Here is a 21,938-nt window from a genome sequence, read left to right on the forward strand (position 1 = left end):
GAACATAATACTTGCAGGATGAAACATAAAATAATGCTCATGTTTTGTCAAGTATTCAAGAGATAAAATATATATTTTTTCTCAGATTTGGTTCAGTGTGTGCAATCACTCACATGTGCGCCACTTGGCCCTGTTGAGGAAACTTGGCTAGTGCTACACTTTGGAAAGATCTGCTGATATTAAAATCTGCAGATGCCCACCTGGTGTCAGGAGGGATGGAAACAGAAGAGCGTGCAGTCTGGGAGGTGTTTGATAGGGCTTGGAGATGTTTGTGTCCATCTGCTGTAACTGTCTATGTCTGGGGTAGAAAAGAAACATGCAGTTCATACAGGTGATGGCTTGTGGTCTCTGTTTGTTAAAGGGGTCTTTTTTTTTGCTTTTGGAAATCATTGTTTTTTTTCTCTTTCTTTCTGGCTTTTGATTTGTAGATGAAAAGAATGTGCTCCTCCACAGAGGTAAAGTGGCAGCTTTAGCTTTGTAAGGTCAGAGAGCCGTTAGAACTTCAAGTCGACAGGAAACACACTATCCCCTCTGCTGGTGGTGTGTGTGTGGGTGAGTGTAAATGGTGAAGGCGCACTGCGTGTATATGTGGTTTGGATGTGGAGGTGGGTAGTTTTCGCTTATTTGTTAGTGCAGTCAAACGTGTGAATCTTGTCTTTTGCTTCAAGGTGTGTGTGAATGTCTGCGAGTGTGTACCTGTCGCTTTGACTGAACAGGTGGGGCCTCCTTGCATGTGATCTAGACAGTCAGTCCCCCCCCCACAACTGACTGTGGTCAGGCTTACTGCTCAACATGCAGTGTGTGGTGCAGGCTCAGAAACATTGTGGTTGGATGTCGACATACTTTCAGCGGAGTACTCGTTCACCATTCTTATGGCTTCGTTCCCCTCAAGCCAGTTAGTTCAAATACTAGATATTTTTGATGATGTATTATTTTGCATGTGAAAGAACAAATAAAGAAGAGTTATTCTGCCGTAAAAATGCATGTGACTTTGGCAAGGGGATTTGTACAATTATTCATATTAATGAATTAAAATGTAAGTAAAAGTCATGTAATAATGGTTATGTGAGGAAGCACTGGTCTTCACTAAATTCACATTGGCTCTGACAACATTGCACCGCTACACTATTTTACATTATTCAAAAAAATAAGACCTTAATACTTATGATGCTTTGCAACAACATCGCTCACAAAATAAAACATCTAATGGGATGGCATTTCTACAATTATGTCTACCCTCTGTATTGTAAATGTGTCCAACTAGGAGAGTATGGGTTGTGCTTTTCTGGAGCACATTATTTAGTTGACATATTTTTAGACATGGTTGGTGTACATCACACCTCATTTTTTGGGCAATTACAATAAAAACCGTATTATTATTATTATATCCACATAGTGCGTGGAAAGTGTTTCTGATATTATAGGTCTCTTATTAATGTAAATGGCAAGGGCAAAAGCATCAGAAACTCCTTTCCACAAAATTGACTCCGTGAGTAACACTGGGATTTGTAGTTTCCTGCGCAGCCTAACTACGTCAGCGGAAGTATTTTGAGCGGACGCGAGGTCACATTGGTCCAGTTTTGTAATGTTTTGAGAAACACAATGGAGGCAGCCAGCACAGGTATCACACATTTCTGCTCTATTAAGTGCATGACGTGTTTTTTAATGACATAACGTTAGATAGCGTTAACGTTAAGTGGCCAGGTGACGTAACTCTTTATTCAGCTTTAACGTTACGTGGACTCGTGTTTAGCTAACGTAAGCTAGCATAAATACACTGAAGTGGCTGTCTCTAAGTTACGTCGTGGGAAATGATTGTTCGTGTTTCCATTCGCTTAACGTTTTATGTTCACAGCCTTCCTTAATGGTGTAAACGTAGCTTTGCACGCTGTTCGGTTGCCTGTATTGTGTCTATGGGGGCAAACGTCACCCATAACGAACATATAACATAAGAGGCAGGCACGAGGACTAATGCTGGTGCTAACCATGGTCCTGATCGTTTACCTGTGTATCTGTCTTTATGTGTGCCCTGCTTTTTCAGACGAGATCCAACTGAGGCACGTGGAGAAAGATGTCCTTATCCCCAAAATGATGAGGGAGAAAGCCAAGGAGCGCTGTGTTGAGAAAGTTGAAGGTGTGTGTGTGTGTGTGTGTGTTCATCTATGTGCGACAGATAGAGCACAATCTTCCTTTTCAACTTCACAGTCACATAAAGTTTAGCTAAGCAGGACCACAGCCATACTTGTATTGTCAATAAGGATGAGGTTTTATGCAGAAAGAGGCGACTGCGTTCAATTTAGGTGGTGATAATGAATTAATATCAAGATATGTAGCGATTATTAATAATTGAATTATGAATCATAAACTCATGAATTAGTATGAAAAAGTGATGGTACTCATAAACCACCATTAGTTTAACTAATATAATTTAACATAAGATTCCATTTTTGATGCCACCCAATTTTGGAAAAATAGAGAAAACTTAAATTATTTATTTTTATCAACTAAACCCTAATCTCAGGGTTGCTACGGAGTTCTTCTCAATGTGTACACAGGGAGCAATTATTTCATATACACTTAAATCAAATGATCAAGTTCTTTATAAATGGAATATGTATTAGACTAACCACATAACTAAACATAAAATGAATGAATATACAAAATGAAGAATTTGATGAAGAGCACAATGAATACAGATGAACCACAACTAAATGAAAAGGATTGCATGTGACCAGGTCAAATCAGTGACTCATATCATTGAGTGATTAATTAAATCCGTCTTTTCACGTTTATAACTTAAATTTGGCACGAAACTTTTATGCACCGTTCCAGCAGTTGAGTTTGTGAAGCACCTTTTCTATTAGTTCTAATTTCTTTGGCCGAAGAACATGAAACTCGTTTACATTTGGAAATGGTATTGTTTCACCTGACTGCTCTGATGGGAGGTAAAGCTGCATGCTGTTCCTCCGAGGGCCTCCGCATCATGTTGGATGATCGTAGTCGGTTGAATCGCATCGTTCCGTCTCTCGCTCGGCGGCATTTGGTTCGGCTTCCTCGGAGACCTTCGGAATGTGGTCGTCTTCTTCTTTGAGGTTCGGCTTGAACTGTTCTTCCTCATCTCCATCTCTCTCAGCAGGATGCTGAGTCATCTTATCACTTTTGTAGCTGCGGGGGGTCATTACGGCATCTTTGCCAGTTTCAAATTGTCTCTTATTTTATGGCGTGAAAGGTAAACCACTCCCACCCTATCAACTGTCTTGATTATTTAATCTAACCTTATTTTACCAAATGAACACCAGTTACTTACAGTCTATTTAATTCTTCCATATTTGAAATGTGAGCTATCTCCGCTGCGGAACGGTATCAAACAGTTGATATAAATCACTGAATAAAACCTGATCACTTAAAGACTGAATTAAACAGTTACACAACCATGTCGTGTGTGTCAGCCTTAACTGAGGTCTTATAATTCATAAATTGGTTTGAGTGTCAAGATTGAGTTTGTCCAGGCACACGGTAAGTTGAGAGTCTAACCACGTGGTGCCCTACGGGTCGGCAGAGCAGTTTCTCATGGAACATTATTAGTTGAGATTTTGTCATTGTTTCGTTATCTTTCCATTGGATGGCCGCTCCATTGGTGTTGTGTGCAGACTGGCTCACTAGAATGGTTTACTGGAGCACTGTATGGACCTATAAGGCCATTGAAGTGAGCCGTCGTTATCAAAATCCATCAATCTGTACCGAACAATGATGGTCACACCAGTGACATCACAGTTGTGTTTACAAATATATTTGATTTTCAATAAGGGCAATTCTTTTGTCATGTCTACATTCATTTGTGGATCTGTAATAAAAATAAAGAAAACAAAATGTTCTTTCAACTACAACACCAGTAAATCAACTCATCATTTTATCATGTGGTCATAATGAAGTCGTATTGAGTAATGTCTTCACCAAAACTCACCAGTATAAGCTTCCTGAAGGTAGGATGTATAGTCGGGCTGTTCTATTGCACTGCATGAGGTGTTTAATAGACCTGCAAACTGAGAGTCCTGATGCTAATCAAGACCACAAAAATGGGTCAAAAATACACTTCCATCGCTACTTGTTAATGTAAGGTTATGAATTTGTACGGCCAAAGCTTTAATATACTCTGTATGAGAGTGGGTTTAGTGTGCAGTCACTGAAGTATGAAAAGATAACTCATTTAGTCCCCCATTGTGATCATTTTAGGTTATTGTTTGAACTAATAATATTCAGCTCTCATTACACTTAAGCGTCACAATAGGATACTGCCACCCTCCAGTTTTTGTTTTGTATCAAAGTCTGCATTTAACCTCCAGAGGAATGGAAAGCTTGTGGAAAGCTGTAAAACAAAGAGACGCCTAGAAATCCAAACCGTGTGTTTAGAAAACCCCAAAGTATTAGATAATATGAACCAACGGTTCATTAATGCTTCGTTATATTTATGGTTTAACTTCTCCCTGAGGCCGGAGTCCACAATATTTGTTACTTATAATACATGTTCACCACACGTATCATCACGACTCCTCAACCATATTTAATACATAGGAAATGTATTACAGAAAATGTGACTCCAGGATGTATGTCGTGTTATTTTCAATCGCAACCATAAAAACCCCACTCTCACAATTCACTCTTTTATAAAATGTCTCTGAATTGACAAACAGGCCGATTGGCACCAGTCGCCCCACAGTTAACCTGCAGCGTTGCTCCCGTCTGCCCCGTCTGCTGCAGCAGCAACACATCAGCCAGATGATGACTCGGTGATGTGGTTTTGTCATATCTGACGGGCTTGCATGAGCCAGTGTTTACTGCTCACGCGGGCAGACACGGTTCACATGCAGCCGAAGGTGACGAGACGTTCAGTAGCCGTGTGGGTAGTGGAAACCCCCCCACCCCCCACATCACATTTCTAGCTTCTCATCCCACTCATTTTCACACCTCCGTGTCCGCCCTCTACCATTTCATTCGGTATGTTTGTGTCGGCACTGGGCTCCCACATGTGTTGCTGATTGAGGTTTTTACAAAAAAACAACCATTACTGAATCCAGTCGTATGTTTTCGTGTGTGATCTGTCGCTGCACACGGGCCTTTAAACGTCCCACAGTTGTGTGTCGTCGTACTGACCGTTTTCTCTAGTTTTATTTTAGCTGGCGTTTTTTTCCGTTTTGCTTTGCTTTTTCGTTTCAATGCTCTCACTTGTCTTTCAGAATTAACCATTTAAAGTAAACAACCTAAATATTCAATGAGCAACCTCCTGCCTACTGGTATCTCTTTGCTTACATTTGCAGAAAGCTACTTGGTTGTAAATTTCATCCAAAATACAGAAGAAGGAAAAAGTCTCAGTTGAAATAGTAATTTTCCCAATTACATACATGTGCTGATCTGACTGTTTCAGTTCTGCTACTGATATCCAATACCAGTGTTTAATTAACACGCTGTGTGCCTCACTGAGTGGAAGTGACTGGGTTCATCCTTTAATGTGTAAGGCAACATCAGCCTTGACCTAAATGTTGCTTTGCTAACTTTGTGCAACTAAATGTAACAAATGAATGCATTATTATCAAAGTAATACATTGTGCAGGAACTTCAGCTTGACATATGTAGATAGTAGTAGTAGATATGTGACCATTATAATGTGCAATCAGAAGTAAACCTAGAATAAAACTGAATAGATCGGCAGCATTGGTCAGATATCCCATATTAGGGATGCACAATCTTTATTGTTTTTTAAATATAAAATGATATATTTTAATCTTTATTTTTTAGCCAATTTGTAACTCATTAAATACCTGCCTCTCATAGCTAATTATTTCACAATTTGTAATTTAAAGAAAAGAAGTTCATACCTGTTTATTATGCACACCTGAGGAAGATGATTTAATATTCCATAGCTCTGAAAACGTTTACGGCTGCTTAGTCTGCAGATAAAATACAATGACCAGGCATATTATCACTGTCGATACTGTTGGCAGACGGCTATGCAACTTTAATGCGTGAGTGTGAGGTCGGTAACCCTCATCAAAATACATTAAATTAACTTAATCAACAGACAAAATAACAGCAACAGCGCCACTCTGCCAAATTATGAGCCTGGCAAAGTTCTTGCCAGGCATATTTAAAACATCACAGATCGCAAAATACCTCCACTTATTAGATGCCCTACTTTCTAACCGCTGTGGTCCTGTCAGAGGTAGTGACTAATGTGCCTGTTTGGAGATTGATGCATCCTGTGAGTGTCTGAACTGTGTGTGAATCAGAGTTTATTTCACTGTTTCTGACCGCGAGCCCACAATCAATTTGGCTTTGATTTATCATCTATAATTTCATTATCAGAGTAATAAATAATTATATAAATTTCTCTTTATCGGACGGTATTTTACCAGGTTGGTATTTATCGCGCATCACTATCTGATATCCGTATCAAATCGGTGCGTCCCTCACTTTCAGTTATGACACATTATTATAATAATAAAAAAATAAAAATCTTCCTCTTCTTATCAATTCTGTCCTGTTTTTCTCTGTTTACTTGGTGTTCATTTTTAATGCATATCTTGAAAATCAATACAAATTTCATCACAAAAAAAAAGTTACTACACATTATCAATTCATTCTTCAGGAATGCACAAATCTTGCTACAAACCTGACATTTTTCTTCTGTTTTAACTAATTATGTGTTCGAGGTTCGCACCTTTTTCTCTTCCTCTAAAGGTCCACGTCTCCCTAAACGCTCCAGCCCCGAGCTTCTGCTTTCTACTAACTGCCAAACTATACTTCTGTATCTTTTAAAAATGGCAAACAAAACAGCCCAAAGTGAAGGTGACATCACATCTTCCTTTAGAAGGGCCTTTTCTGACTCGTCTCATAGATTCTCCTTTGGTGTGGCTGCGATCCGAAAGGCAACCCTCCGCAGCCTCTATTAGTGCCATGGGACGGGGACGAGGCGTCTGCTGATTAGATTAGTCGCACTGTTCTGCTTCTCTAAATTGGTTTTGCTGTTGCTTTTTTTTTTTCTCACATCTGCATCCTGATGAAAGTGACTGTGTGATAACCATACTGATGCCACATAAAGGTATTTATGATGTCAGATGTTTGAAGAAGGGGGACATGGCAGGCCAGTGTTTTTAATTAAATCCCTGAGAACTAGCTCGTTAACAAGGTGAAGAGTCTTCAACGCCACTAGCCAGGGCACAGTGTCACTGATGCTGCCTCCTGGAAGGGCTTTTTCATTTATGTTCCAGATGTGTAGCGTTTTTTGCATTACATTGCGGCCTGTAAAGGGGGACAGTGACACCCCCTCATTGCCGACCAGGATCTGGCCGCTCCTCTGGCAGAATGACAGATGACACCTGAGGGGGCATGAACCTGTTATGAAGTGTCGCAACAGCACAACAGTGGGAGAGCTGTGGTTTAGAGCGTGCTCGTCCCTTTTGCTTTCCGTTGTTGGCCTTTGTCCTTATCTGGTGAGCTAATCAGTGAGGCAGTAACTGTCCACAGGAGGCATGTGTTGCCCTGCGTTGCACATGGAGGCCAGAGTCCTAGAACATCTGCCACAGGTGAGTTTATGCCTGTGGATCTGTCCTGCAGCAGGTGAGGGTGGAAGAGCCCATTGAGAATAAAGACCATAAAGTCACAGACAGGATGGCCAACACCAACAACACAGAATGTGCTTACCTCCCTTGGACCTGCAGAAGAAGCTGAATGTAGGCTACCGCATGGTATTGATAGCCGGGATGCAGATGTAGCCGACACATTACGGGATGTTGACCCACGCGCATATATATATATATACACGTGTATCTATATATATATATATATATATATCACCGATGCAACCACTCTGTGGCCTGTACAGCTAAGTTCAGCCTTTGTGTGAACAAGGAAACGCGGGTTTCAGTTTGATAAGAGGGTTTGCGGTGCAGTGCCAAGATGAGGCCCATCTTTGGTTTTGCTTGTGGCTACTTATTTTCTGTTCTGTGCTTGCACTCGAGGATGCAATAGGGAAAAGTATGATGTCAAAATAGTAATACATTTATGTTTGAGGCCGTTGTACGCGCTGAACCTGTTCCTCTTTTTTTCTGCTAATTTCGCCCTTCTCCAACACCTTCGTCCTCCACCGCCCTCCAGCCTTCAACCACTGCTGTAAGGACAGTGGTTTCCTCATGGTGTTCAAGTGCCGAGAGCAGAATGCAGCGCTGAAGGAATGCCTGACGATACAGTGAGTATTTTTACAATTTTCTCTGCAACACGCAGCGCTCGCACAGTAAGGTGCGTTATCGCACCACCTGTTATCCGACCAACATCTTTCACACGGGCTTACCCACCGCCACTGACGGTCTCGGCACTCTCAAACCATATTATCACCATGAAAGTGAGTGACATAAGGCTACATTTATTTCTGTACAATAAACGGCGTACCCTCCTTTTTCTACCAGCTACAGGGACCCTGTGTTCTTCGAGCAGTGTAAGCAGGAGTACATCCAAGAGAAATTGGAGTTTTTGAGGACGGGGGTCGCACCAAAGAACAGGAAACAAAAACTACCAACCAGCATGTAATGTATCAACCCAAAGTCCCTCCTTTTGAAGATGCGGAGTGTGGCGCTCTGGTCGGAACCAGCACCAACTCCTTCACACCCAGGATACATGGTCCTCTGGCAGGGTTGATTACTCTTAAAGGCACACACACGCCTGTGCATTGAAACTAGTTTGCTGTGCAAGAGTGGTATATCATCAAAATAAGCAGTTTTTTTTGGTTCTGTATGTTTGTTGTTCTCCGTCACATGGCCAGAATAATCTTCCTCACTTTATTGAATTGGCAGCATTTCTATCACATGTGCCACTGTGCTTATAGATGGATAGACTATACAGAAAGATCTGATCACTTCCTGTACCTAAACCTGGTCGATTTCATTAGAGTGCACAGCGTTTTGCTTTAGAGGTGTACAGCCATAAATGATATCTTAATATCTGCTGAACACTTCGTGTGTTAATGTCTTGGGTCCAATGCCGGCACATGTTGTAATGAAGAGTCTGGGTTGTTGCCTTTGCTCGGCCCGGCAGTTTGGTAAATCATCTGCAGGAAAAAGTGCAAGGACTAATTTCACAAAGACGCTTGTAGTGTATGTAAGAGACCTCTGACATCTCAGTGACCCATGTGTGCTCATGTGACATGCAATGAAATGTGACAGTTAATAAAAATATTCATTGGCAGTAGAGTGTATATCAGTGTGGTAATTCAGACAAAACATGAAATGTTCATGAATGCAATTAGTTGGAGATAAAACCTTAAACGTCCGATCGTTTTACTCGAGTACATGTCGAACATGGTTGCCGTGTACTTCATAGAAGTTTGGCCATCGAGTAAAAAGTATGATCGTGAGCGACTAATGGCGAATCCTTGTACATAATATAAAGTGTCGTCTCCTTGTTCGGTGAGTATTTTTCTCTTGTTCTCTTCTTGGTGACAGCTGAAGAGGCTCCACAACTGTTGGTTGGCTTTCTATTTTTAGATTATTAAAAACATATCACTGTGCAGCACTTAGTCGTAAACAAGGCATTGAGGCAGCAGGTATTGTGACTCCAACCATTAGTTGATCAAATCTTAATACCAGCTAGTTGATAAAGTGCTGTTCAGCAGTAGGACGGATGCCTTGTGATGGACAGTAGGAATTGTTCTGTTGCAACTGTAACCTAGTTTTATTAACATGAACGGACAAAGCAAACTCAGTCATTTCCTTTCCTTTGTTTAATTGATCATATTTACAAACAGTCTGAAGTGCAGTAAATCTAAAATATAATCCATATCTACTGTACATTGCATTTTGGTTTGCAAATCGTTTACAGAAGTATGAAACTACTGCTGTAAAATAACATTTCATAAAAATGAACAAAAAAAGACCACAGTTATGAAACATACTGAAGAAAATGTAAAGAAACAACCATGGGCCTTTGTGCTTTGTGCACGTTGTGGGGGGGGGGGGGAAACAAACTAAACCTATGCTTTGGAGTGCAAAACCGCGTTCGGCGGAGTACTGACGCCCGCCATATACATTTATACAGATATGCACATTCCTCCCTCTGTGTGATCTTTGCGTTCTCCTCGTGCGTTTCCTTTTGTACATCCTTCAGTTGTTTGTACTCCTGACTTAAAAAGAGAAATCAAAGAGAAACTTCTCTCCTCACAACAACTCTGCTCATACTGAAAAACAGAATGCCTCGTAGATTAACATCAGCACACTACAGAGTTTAGATACATTTCCTATAATTCAAAATCTCCACAAACGTAATTGGGGTTTCCAACTTACTCAGGGTTTCAAATACAGGGGAGTGTGTGTGAAGCCTTTTCCACGAGTCCTTCCAATGTAAAAAGACAGCCTTACCCCCGACATGTCCCCTTACAAGGAGGCGTGCTCGCTGTGAAACGTCGTAAACAGTTCAATCTGTTCTGGTGCCAGTGAGAGGGCAGTGTTTTATTTCAGCGATCAACACATTTTTAAATGAAAATGATTGTTTCCTACTCAAACTATCAGTGCATTCTCAAAAATGATTTTCGATTGACAGCCAACTTTGATCAATGATCCGTAAGGACTTTCATGAAAATAACAATTTGGATGGTAAAAAGATGATGTAACTTGGTAGCTGTTAAAACGTGAAACAAAACTTTGATTATCCCAGTTACTGCATGTCCGTCACCATCACAGTACGAAAACAATCCCATCGAGTCCTCGCACCGACAAACCTCCTTCACACGATCGCGAGACGCACGTGGGACTACGTATCTTGTATACTTTACAGCGATTAAATGTAAAAAGACTTGCATTGGAGGGAGGAGTTTTACAAATTGGAGTACAATGCTGTGGCCCCAGTGAATGGAGAAAGAGGCCCTTTGAGCCCTATCAGGTTTATTATGACGATATGCAGACACAGGCGGGCGAAAGATGCCCACACACTGATCTGCACGCACAGGCACACTCTGCTTGATGTGTGTATATGCACACACGGAAAGAAAACTGCATGTATGCATGCTTGCACTCACTAAGCGTGTGCATACAAGTACACACACACACACCGACAAACTATTCTGGTGAGGGTCCCTCAACGCACGTTCCTCTGCGAAGTCCGATATGTTCTCCGAATGCGATGTGCGGAGGTGACGGAGTAATGGGTTTACAGAGTCTTTACCTCAAAAAAAGGCCTCCTCTGGCCTCAGTTAGTTCCCACAGCCAGCAGGTCCAGTGCAGTCCAGCCAAGAGGAGTGGTCTTATCAACTTAAGGCAGGTTAGGTGGTAGCTATGTGGCAGGGTTGGAGAGTTCCGTTCATTCATTCGTTTATTTTTCCATCCAATTACGCACTCTTTTTTAATCATCGTCCCTCTCAATAGGGCTTGGCCCACTCTGCGTTGGGAGGGCTCCTGGGGCTGCAGTTTCCAATTGAGGACGAGGAGTTGGACGCAGCGGAGTGTCCTTCCCAGAACATGGCGTCGCTGGGTTTTGGGGGGCTGGGGAAGGACCGCGAGCTGTCGTCCAGGGAAGCTTGGTTCAGGGGAGGCGGAGGCAGGATGACGGAGCAGGCGTCGCCGCCGACCAGGGCCTCCCCTGAACAGCTCTGGGAGGGCCAGGGCCCATTGTACCAGCAGTCCTCCCTCAGACTGTCCGGCAGAAGGGGGCCCGACGGCCCGCCGGCGGGGGGGCAGGGGCGGCCGGAGCACGAGGGGAGTGGGGGGGCGCTAGGGGGGCGAGGTGCTGACGCCCGGGGAAGTGCGGGGTTGTTCTTTTCCACGTCGTCGAGACACTGGACTGGGACTGTCGAGGCAGCTGGGGACGGAGAGAGAGGGGGGGGATAGGATAGAGGGGGGGAGGATAGAGGGGGAGAGGATAGAGGGGGAGAGGATAGAGGGGGGGAGGATAGAAGGGGAGAGGACAGAAGGATAGGGGGAGAGGCGAAGTGAAGGATAGGGGGAGAGGCGAAGTGAAGGATAGAGGGGGAGAGGATAGAGGGGGAGAGGGGAGAGGATAGGGGGAGAGGATTGAGGGGGAGAGGCGAAGTGAAGGATAGAGGGGGAGAGGATAGAAGGGGAGAGGATAGAAGGGGAGAGGACAGAAGGGGAGAGGATAGAGGGGGAGAGGATTGAGGGGGAGAGGCGAAGTGAAGGATAGAGGGGGAGAGGATAGAAGGGGAGAGGACAGAAGGGGAGAGGGGAGAGGATAGGGGGAGAGGATAGAGGGGGGAGAGGATAGAAGGGGAGAGGATAGAGGGGGAGAGGATACAGGGGGGGAGGATAGAGGGGAGGATAGGGGGAGAGGCGAAGTGAAGGATAGAGGGAGGATGAGAGCAAAAGACAAATAGTCGTATAAATTGTTGCAAAAATGATATGTGAGAGCCTGCCAATTTTTGCATTGTATTTCCAAGTAATATATATATTTTGACAATTGGTCATGATAATATCATTAATACTTATTTCAGTGTCCTCATAAGGGGACATGGGGACACTACTTGACAGAGTTCCTAACAGAGGGATCAGGTTGAGTATTTAAAACCTGTACATTGCCAAATGTTGACACTGGGTGCTCAATCAGATTCCTGGTGTTTCTTTAACTTGTATTTGAATCAGTCAATGTGGGATCAAAGAATATATTTGTGTTCAGTTTTATACAATATTTGATTGAGACAAAGTTATTGTATGGCTGAGAGGATAGCATGAAAAAGAAAAAAAAGCTTGTCACTACCTTAATATTTGGAATACAGTTCAATTTGAGTGCACTTCAACTGCAACTGTAGACACATTAATAGAGCACAAAAGATTATGGGCGTGATATACTGAAGGGAAAAATCAAAGCATTGTATTCTTTATGTCAAAAGAGTTGGTAATTGGCATTAAGTGCTTACTTCAGTAGACATATTAGCATTATTAAAAGCTATCTGTCAGAAATGATTGTCATTTACGGCTCAGCTTTCGGTTAAGTAGAAGTAGACAGGAAAAAAACCACACACACTCGAGAGGGATATTCATAAGACTTCAGATGAGATTCATTTTACTCCATTTGTCTATGTAGAAGGGGATGAGAAGTGGGGTTTTTTTTTTTCTTTCTTTTAACGACGTAATTTCTGTAAAATCCAGCTGGCAGCATAAATGAAACCATCTCGTCTTTCCTCCAATAGCTGGAAAGTATCCTTTTGTATTTGGCCCCATGATCGCACCTCCGTACTGTCTTTACTTATTTACATGTGGATTAAACAGAGGCTCCTTCAGCAAGCCTTGTGATCCCTCACTCGATAACGGGCCTCAGTGTGTAACGAAAAAAGAAGTGAGGTCAAATCAGGCTACATATTGTACAATAATAATAATTAGCTTTTCTTCACTAGAACTCATCAAACAAACAAACCTCGATGCATTAACTAAGCCACACTTTTAATTCCATATCAGCATATCGATGCACAAATCAGATGTCCTAATATGACACGCATCGTTGCATTGCTATCAAATCATCATTTTGAGCGAATAATAAACTTAAAATAAGAGTATCCCCCCCCTCCTCTCTCTTCATCCACACATCCTCTATCCATCCATCCCACCCCGCTACTCCTCCATGAGAGGGTCTCCGGAGTCTAGGATTTGAATAAAACTGATTCCAAAGGAGTATCATTCGAAGAATACAGATGCACAATATGACTGAACAAATACATAGCTCACCCCCCCCTTCATATCTCCCTTTATTTGCCACTCCTGCTTTCCTTATTTCTCCATCTGTCTCATCTCAGTTACAGGATTACCCTGTTATTCACTGGAATAAATAGGCCAAGATTTATTTTCCGGCTGTATTTCATTCTAATTTTCACCTCCTAGTCTCCTCTTCTGACACTCCGAGGGAATCGACAACAGAGGTAATCTCTCCTGGAGTAGAATACATCATTGCGGAGGGAGGGAGAGAGGCGGAACAGACTATTTCACGATGTCCTTGATCAAAGTGTTTGGAGTACTTTGATAATAACCACAGTCTTATCACACTCTTATACAAATTGTGACAAGGAGCAGCAGGAGAAATCTTCTCCCTGAACAGAAGAGAGGCAGTCGAATACCCCCTTTCTTTCCTTTCACGTTAGTCACATTAGTTCTTGTGTGGAGAAGCAAGGTTTGAATTCCAGCCACTAGACTTGAAGTGAACTAGATCGGACAATCGGGTTAAAAGACACATTTGCAAATGTCACACTTGTCAGTATACTGATTTCGCTCCTTCAGGTTGGCTATGAAGAACTCAGTGCGGTTATACGGAGTCTCTAAGTATAGTTATTAACTTCATATTTGTATCCGTTCACTCTGCTTATCAGTCAGTTTCCAGTCTCGTCCAGAACAACCTTTATGTCCCTTTCAAACTAAAAGCTTCTTCAAAAGTATTCCGGACTATGCGATGCTTATTTTCCATTTTTATGAGTTGTACGGACATCTTCTCTCTCCTCAGGTTGGAATCGGACGTGCGACAGGCCAAATGCAGGCATGGAAAAAGTACATATGACACTTGTATGTGCAAGACTTTTTGTTCAGAATGTTATACTAAAACTGAGAAATTGCTATGAGGGTGTGTTGGGGCTACAGGATGCTCCCTATGCTGTACATACCGGAGCTGGGGAGGTGTGACCGAACAGAAGGGGAGCACAGAAAACGAGGTCATCACATATACTGACACAAGCACAGAAATTAAGATTTAAAAAAAAAATTCCATTCAAATAAACCAGCAACGAATGGCACAACCCCGAGTGTGCCCACATGCCTGTGTGTGTGTGTGCGCCTCACCTTGTCTTGTCTCACTGATGAGTGGCTTGAGTTTTCTAATCAGGCCCGTTTGGTGCTTCAGCTCTGAGTGGAGACGAGTGACCTCATAACACAAGGCCTCGTACGTCTGCTGCATGCTCCTCTCCCTGCAGGAGGACAGAATGTTGATTTGAAACATCTTGTTTTAAGGATTTCTAGTTTTCTAGAGAGCCTGTGTGGTTATGCATCTCCTGCGGTGAAGATTATAAGCAGTGTGACATACTGTATCTCATGGTTTCACTGGAGAACCATTCAAATATCCACGATGTTATTGTACCGACTCAAATAGGGAGACCTTTTGTGTGATTGTCCTTTTTATTAAACTCAAGGAATGATTCATTTTGCATGTTTGTTGACATTCCAAGATGTAAAACTCGCACATAACTTTAATTTGGTCAAGGATGTCTAATCATAGAAGACTAATCTATTTCGTAAATTCCTTGTTTCTTTGTGATAACTGTAATTCTGCGTTTCTCTGCCGACACATTGAACACAGTCACCGACTGCCCTGGTTTAAAGGCACAGATGCGGTTCACAGGTGTTGAGCGTCGTCATTTACCATAATAAAGGCTCACTTAGGCTGTATGTTCTTGACACTTACAGGATGATTGAGTTCAATGCTGAACCACCCAGTAGCATCGGCTGCAATGCAAACCAAAACAAGTGGAGGTATTCGAGGCAACACCTACAAACTGTCCAATCCACACCTGATGTAAAGTTGCAAAATCTCATCAACACTTAGCATTAGCTTTACACACCTGCCTGGAACAGCAAACCCCCCCCCCCCCCCCCTCCCCCTCCCAAAAAAAACATACTGTGAGGAAAAACTAAATGTTTTTGTGCTGTATGAAAACTGCTGACACGTGAAACAATTACGACGCACGACAAATAGAATTGTCTTCATAAAATGCGAGGAGATGCTAATTTACTGGAGATTATCTTCACTGCAAAAGTCAGAGAATGGTAATTCCGTATGTTACGGACCTCGTTTACATCACAACACTGGAGGGCACATTTGAAGTATTTGTCATGGACACAAGTGTGAGGGGTTTAGCTGGCGTGATCATAGCGTTCAGGTACTTCTGCGGTTCTCTGCACAACATAGGCTGTTTTGCCGAGTTAAAATGTATAAAGCTGCACCCTCCTCTAGTGGCCAAAGGATGGCATTACAACACCAGCCGATACCATGACATCACAGTACACGCACATCTTACCAGTGTTGACTATCACGCCATTCGTCCCAAACTTGCTTCTTGTGTCACTTCATGTAACTTTGTTACACATGTTTACAGACTCATTGTGGTGTTTGAGCCAGAATACATGGTTCAATTATGCTTATTTGCTGGGAAGCAACTGAATTCATTTAAGGTTAGGTGTGACGTAAAAAAAAACATCATCTCAAGTCATGTGTGTTGCATTTAAAGTTCAAAACAGAAATGGTAAATGCCATCCATGTGTTGCATTTAGGTGCACATGAAAAAGCATCGCAGCAAGCTGTCAGAAACCAAACAACGAATCAAGCGTGAACATTTTGAGAAGGATAATGTGTATTCTGGAGCTTCCAGCACTAAAAAGCTTGATTGTTGACTTTGAGGTCTTTAAACTGGTTTGCTGCCTGAGAAGCAAAATGTATTTAAAGTAAGAAAAACAATACTACACAACATATTCTACTGACGGTTGCCTATGATGACGACGACCAACTTAAAGGATGATCATTGTATTTAGCACTGACACAGTGCTTACTGCCTTTGTCATTTTCGTCTCTGAAATGAGAAGCCGCTCTTCAATGATGATCATAAAACACGTTACCTTGCATTATGCTTTGCGTCAACGGTCTGGTCAAAGTCTGGTCCGTTAAGGCCACGGGGTTCCTCCTAAATCAGAGTAAAGTTATGTGAAATAGAGAGTGGAGGTGGTGTCTGAAGTTGTACTTCGTATTTTTGTGGCGTTTATTGGACCATTCGTTACGCAGCACTCCTCCGCTCCCATTCAACCCCTACTCCCCCTTTGTCCTTCAGCAGTTATTATATAAATATATCTCCCAGTGTCACCCTGCCTCGCTCTGCCCTAACACCTCTCCTCTGTTCTAGTTACGCCACATCTCTCCCAAGAGCAGCGCTGCTCTCTCCAGCAACCCCCCCCCCTCCTTTTTTACTATCCTCTCCTTTCTGCTCCGTCTTCCCACCTTCACTTACCCCACTTCTCCCCAGCAGTCTGCTGTTTTCCAGTGTCACCCTCTCCAGCTCCTCCTGCAGTTTGTGGATTTGTAGGTCAGTGCTGATACTGTCCACTTGCCAGTAGTCCTGAGAGCTGTTCAGGCTCTTCATCACTGGACACACAATACAAAAAAAAGAAGGCAGATTGAACTCGGAAATGTTTAGTGTTGATGTTTTTCCGTTCAGTATATTTGACACATCATTATGATTAAGACACTGACTTTTTGCTGTATATTTATTACAATGAATCACTTGGTGAGATAAGGTAATGCAGCTAAATACAGGGCAACACACTTTATTTAATATGTAAAGCTAAAGAAGGTTTTTACGCAGTGGTGGAAGAAGTGTGTACTTACATTTACTCAAGTACAGTACTTGAGTAAATGTAATTCATTACTTTTCACCCCTGGTTCTACGTGTCATACTTCAGGTTTTACACAGTAGCGTAGTACCGGCTTTGCCTCACAGACCAACAAATGAATGGATAATATCATCTCACTTGAGTACATAGATACGACGAGGAAGTATGAGTCGCTGCTCGGCCTCTACACAGAGAAGACGGCAACCTTGTGTGCTCTACCTGTACCTTGGCTGGTCTCCATCTCCGTCCTCAGCTGAAGCAGCTCCAACTCTTTGGCCTGGAGCTGCTCCGTCAGCAACCTCTCACTCTCACTCTTCTCCTTTTTCTGAGAGGGAAAGAGAGGAGACAGTGAGGAAGAGGGGAGGGGGGAAAAGAAGGAAGAGTCAGCATTCATATCAATAAACCAAACTCTCTCTCTCTCTCTCTCTCTCTCTCTCTGCCCTGGACGAGATCTGTGCACATGTGCTGTATTCCTGTCTTCTCCTTAACAAAACACTACTTGATCTTTGTGTCAGGCTCTAGTCAGTTTGAGGTCAAATACAAATCCATCAGTAAACGCACCAGTTTGTTAAGCTCCAACTGCAGGTCCTCCTTCTCTATATAGATACCTCGGTAAGCGCTGAAGGCCTTGTTCACGTACTGAGGACCCTCTGATGGAGGAGCCTCTGGCCTGAAGAGCTACAGTGGAGAGACAGATAAGATACAAAGAGGAGAGAGAGGTCGATTTCATTCAACTCACATATCTGTGGTAGGAGGCTACTTTCCTTCCACCACATCCTATCTTGATGGGCTAAATGCTGCACCAGATAAGACTGATGACTTTTAGAGCGGCAACTCTGTCCACATGTGCAGCAATTTCACTTCAGCCTACCATCTGGATGAGGACTCTTCCTGTTTAAATAGCTCTCTCTGTATTGTACTCAATCCTTTTTTTTTTTCCTCCCAATTTCAGGAGCCTCCAACCCATTGTGTGGCAATACCATACTTTCCCTGTTTTTAGACAGAGCAGATGCATTTCTCATTGTTTTACAGCTTTGACTATAGGCCAACAATATTAATGATGCTGGCGTCCACACTCTCCCAGAGGCAAATATTTTGCGGTTGAATCTGCTGACTTCTTCTAAACTTTCTCTGAGCATTTTGTGTTTGTCCATAAATCCAATGGAAAATAAAACAATATGTTTTTTTAAACCTTGCACTCTGGCCACCACCTGGATGAGCAGTATACGCCCTTTACTTCATTCTCCTACTTGCCTCTCTCTCACACCATCACCTCTCCATTTACATCTGTACCTTATCCTCCAGCTGCTTAACCCTCTTCCTCAGCAGTGTATTCTCTCGCTCGGTGTCTCTCAGCCTCTTCTTGATGTCCTCATAGGCCGTGACCAGGGCAAAGTGGGACGCGACGGATTCATCGCCAGCACACACCGACAAAGGACTCTCGCCGGCAGCGGTGTAGGCCGTCTCATGTTTAAGGATGCAAATGTCATCATCCACTGCCAGGGGCTCCATGCCTGCACAGGCCTACTCTGTAGCAGATAGAAGACCTGCGGATGACATGAAGGTATCGTGTCGTTTTCACAGTGATGATGAATCGGTTTGTTTTTTGTAAAAGAGACCACAAAATGAATGAATTAAAAGAAGTACAATTTGGTTCGACAACTTGGTTTAGCACCGACTATCAGAAAACATTTGTATTGCCGTGTGATTACAATACATTGGTTTGTTAAGTAGTTTTGTTACTAATTTCTGAACATTATGAGTATTAGCTGGCCATTGCCGTGTTTTGTACGACCGGTACATATCCCACGGATCATTCTGCAAGACAACCGTGTCCCATTGCTGTAACTTTGTTCAGCTGATGACATTTGCTGTAGGAAATGTACAATGCATAACTTCCTGTGTGCAAGAGACATTTGAAGTATTCATAACAACAAATAAAGAAAAATCAGATTAGATTGAACATGATTCGTCGGAAGACACTGGTTTGTTGTCACAGTATATTAAAAACCAAAGCTGTGTGTGGATGTAAACAAGAAGTCAAGCTCATGCTTCAAGCTCAAGCAAAGGAAACTGTGACTAAAAGGCAGAGTTCAACTTAAAATTGATAGGGTTTACAAATTGAAAACCTTATATTTAAAGTTGTCATAATCTTAAAAAGGACCTAGTTAATGTAGTTGTGTTACTGGCTCTTCAAATGTTTGTTTGACACGTGTATTATGTTTCCGAAATCCTCCTCACTACACTGATTCAAACGGGCCTCAACCACTTTCATATGGATGAACTCAGTGTCCTCATCATCACATCATCAGATCCACCTTACAATAACATATCTTTCTTGTGCAAAGGTGATTCCACCCTCTGTGTGCGGTCCATACAGCTGTTGTATTGCAAAATTGTCAGCTTAGCAATTTGAGATATCTGTGACATTTGCGTACATACAAAAACTTTCTAAAGTTTGAAATACAAATGGTAAACTTTGATTGGACACAGTTCCAGAGGAGAAAAGAGAGACTCACAGTGACCTGTTGTTACAAACCACTGACACAGATCAATTGACTCTCAGCAACAATGAGAGAAGTCCAGCCAAGCTATACCTGAAACATACTAGACCAGTCTCCTAAAACCAAGGAGAAGCCCACACCCTCCTTGATCCTTTGTGTTTGGAGTAAGTTAGCTCGGCAGGACAGACAGTGCAGCTAACGCTGGTCGATGATGTCAGCATGCAATGATGCAGCAAACACTGGGGAGCCAAGTTTTTAACAGTGAAGGCCGAGTGTTTTCCAAAAGTAAGTTTCACGAGGATGACCGGACATGCTCCAAGATCCACGCCATGGCTACGAACCAAGACAAACACAAATGCAGAACCACTGACTTTAAAAAGGACTTCAGACAATGGTATGAAATCGAAAGTGGCCCCAGCAAGTTAAAACGAAAGTCAACGTGCAACCAAAACACGAACAGGAACGTCACTGCGATAGCCTTCCCTCGATAAAATATAAGAGCTAACGGCTAACAGAGAGATGCGAAGCAGCGAAGATACCTTATTTCGTTCAAGGAGGCATTGAAAAGCAGCTGTAATTAGGATGTAAACAATCAATGACTCGTTTGTATACGATGCTAACGTTGTGTTAGCTTCCGTTAGCTCTGTTGACAACCGACAAAACACATTGGCAGCCAGTTCTAAAATAGGTTTCAGTGTGAATAACACAACGCAGACGATCACATGGAGATGAATACAATAAGTATCAATATATTACAAGGATTGATCTGTTGATGATAACAGTTAGCTAACGTTAGCTCTTGGCTAACGTCTTCTGGCGAGGTGAAGCAAAAGCTGTCGATTATTTTTCACTCTCGACTCCCACTAACCGTATAAGATGCTCTCCTCAATTACGTGACGGCGGACCACACAGGATGATCATTTATTCTTGGAAAAAGAAGACCTGTTTCTCGGAGGAAAACAAAGAGACGAAGCTGGACTCTCGCACCGTGTCAGAACTGACAGGTGAGGAAACAAAAACTTCCGGGAGTCACTTGACTGCTGAAGTCCTTTCAAAATAAACGCACGATGTAAATAGAAGTGAGTAATAATACCACTCGTGGCGTACTGGTTTGAGCACGGTGAGGAGGAAGATGTATTAACGCAGTTTGGTTGGAAAGACATGTAACATATAAAACATGTAAAAGAGGAGGAAGTTCTGCTGGATTTAAAAAACAGTTCAGAAAGATACACTGATTTGACTGAAAGAAACACAGTTCAGAGTGAAACTCGTCTTAGATGCGTTAAAACACCGTTAAAATTAAAAAATAAAATAAAGAAAATGAAAGAGATGTAAAGAACTGTCTTGAACAAGCTCTGTACAGTTCATTAACGTCACAGCAAAATTTGCCCCTTAACGTGCTAGCTGAAGTTAATTGTGTAGTTGACTGATGACGTAACAATGTTAGCGATAACACACTTTGTCAGTATTTGCTCACTTGCTAAGCTAAGCTAAGGTAAGGCCACTTCAGCTGACACTGCTCAAATATAACTCTTGTTTATTTCTCATTGGCAGATAAATTAAAGAAAATAATCGTATTTTCTGTCGCAGTTATTGAGCTGGTTAGTTAGGTAACGTTATATCAATGTACGACAGCTAGCTAGCTAGCTAACGTTACCTGTTAATCGTCAAAGCATTGTGAGTTGTTAGTCACTTTATATTTGTAGTTTAATTGTAAACCTGTGCAACCCTTTGTTTTTTTAATCATGAGTTGATAATGATGTCACTGGAAATTCCAACAGGAAGAATGCCATATAGATCTTAAATGACCAAACATAGTCCAAACATAGGTAACAGTTATACTAGTTGATCAACCTGTAATATTTAACCGTTTTAACATTGATATTCATGTGGATCTTTGGGAATCTGTGTTGAGGAAGTGAGAAAGACACATGAGTGTGGCATTTACCAGCAGACAGTGATTGTGTTGGGCAGAACATTAAAGTGTATGTACAGTATATGTGTTTGTAAAAAAATCTCTTAGCCA

At 42.3% G+C, this 21,938-nt stretch overlaps 2 protein-coding genes across 5 annotated transcripts; one reads left to right on the forward strand and one right to left on the reverse strand.

Moving 5' to 3' along the window:
• Positions 1-1,535: 1,535 nt before the first annotated feature.
• On the forward strand, positions 1,536-9,234 carry cmc1 (C-x(9)-C motif containing 1). Its single transcript, XM_079275166.1, has 4 exons — positions 1,536-1,621; positions 2,042-2,134; positions 8,152-8,242; positions 8,460-9,234. The coding sequence occupies exons 1-4, from the start codon at positions 1,603-1,605 to the stop codon at positions 8,578-8,580; spliced, it is 324 nt and encodes a 107-aa protein (XP_079131292.1). The 5' UTR covers positions 1,536-1,602; the 3' UTR covers positions 8,581-9,234.
• A 555-nt stretch (positions 9,235-9,789) lies between these two features.
• Positions 9,790-20,918, reverse strand: azi2 (5-azacytidine induced 2). 4 transcript variants are annotated; one of them, XM_079275604.1, is made up of 8 exons: positions 20,781-20,918; positions 18,702-18,955; positions 17,970-18,086; positions 17,634-17,733; positions 17,027-17,160; positions 16,641-16,705; positions 14,814-14,938; positions 9,790-11,838 (listed from the first exon to the last, which is right to left on the reverse strand). In XM_079275604.1, the coding sequence occupies exons 2-8, from the start codon at positions 18,918-18,920 to the stop codon at positions 11,399-11,401; spliced, it is 1,200 nt and encodes a 399-aa protein (XP_079131730.1). In that variant the 5' UTR covers positions 18,921-18,955; positions 20,781-20,918; the 3' UTR covers positions 9,790-11,398. The 4 variants fall into 4 exon arrangements, with proteins under 4 accessions (XP_079131730.1, XP_079131729.1, XP_079131732.1 ...); XM_079275603.1 differs by having other exon boundaries at positions 17,628-17,733; XM_079275606.1 differs by lacking the exon at positions 17,970-18,086.
• Positions 20,919-21,938: the final 1,020 nt, after the last annotated feature.

Source organism: Melanostigma gelatinosum, assembly GCF_949748355.1.
Source record: "Melanostigma gelatinosum genome assembly, chromosome: 9".
Lineage (NCBI taxonomy): Eukaryota > Metazoa > Chordata > Actinopteri > Perciformes > Zoarcidae > Melanostigma > Melanostigma gelatinosum.

Excerpts from the sequence above, each read along its gene's own strand:
- cmc1 (XM_079275166.1), top strand. Across the intron at positions 2,135-8,151 it reads CTGTGTTGAGAAAGTTGAAG|CCTTCAACCACTGCTGTAAG; the intron begins GTGTGTGTGTGT and ends ACCGCCCTCCAG. Across the intron at positions 8,243-8,459 it reads AAGGAATGCCTGACGATACA|CTACAGGGACCCTGTGTTCT; the intron begins GTGAGTATTTTT and ends TTTTTCTACCAG.
- azi2 (XM_079275603.1), bottom strand. The coding sequence starts at position 18,920 with ATGGAGCCCCTGGCAGTGGATGATGACATTTGCATCCTTAAACATGAG. Across the intron at positions 17,161-17,627 it reads GGAGACCAGCCAAGGTACAG|TGATGAAGAGCCTGAACAGC; the intron begins GTAGAGCACACA and ends TTGTGTGTCCAG. Across the intron at positions 14,939-16,640 it reads GACGCAAAGCATAATGCAAG|GGAGAGGAGCATGCAGCAGA; the intron begins GTAACGTGTTTT and ends GTCCTCCTGCAG.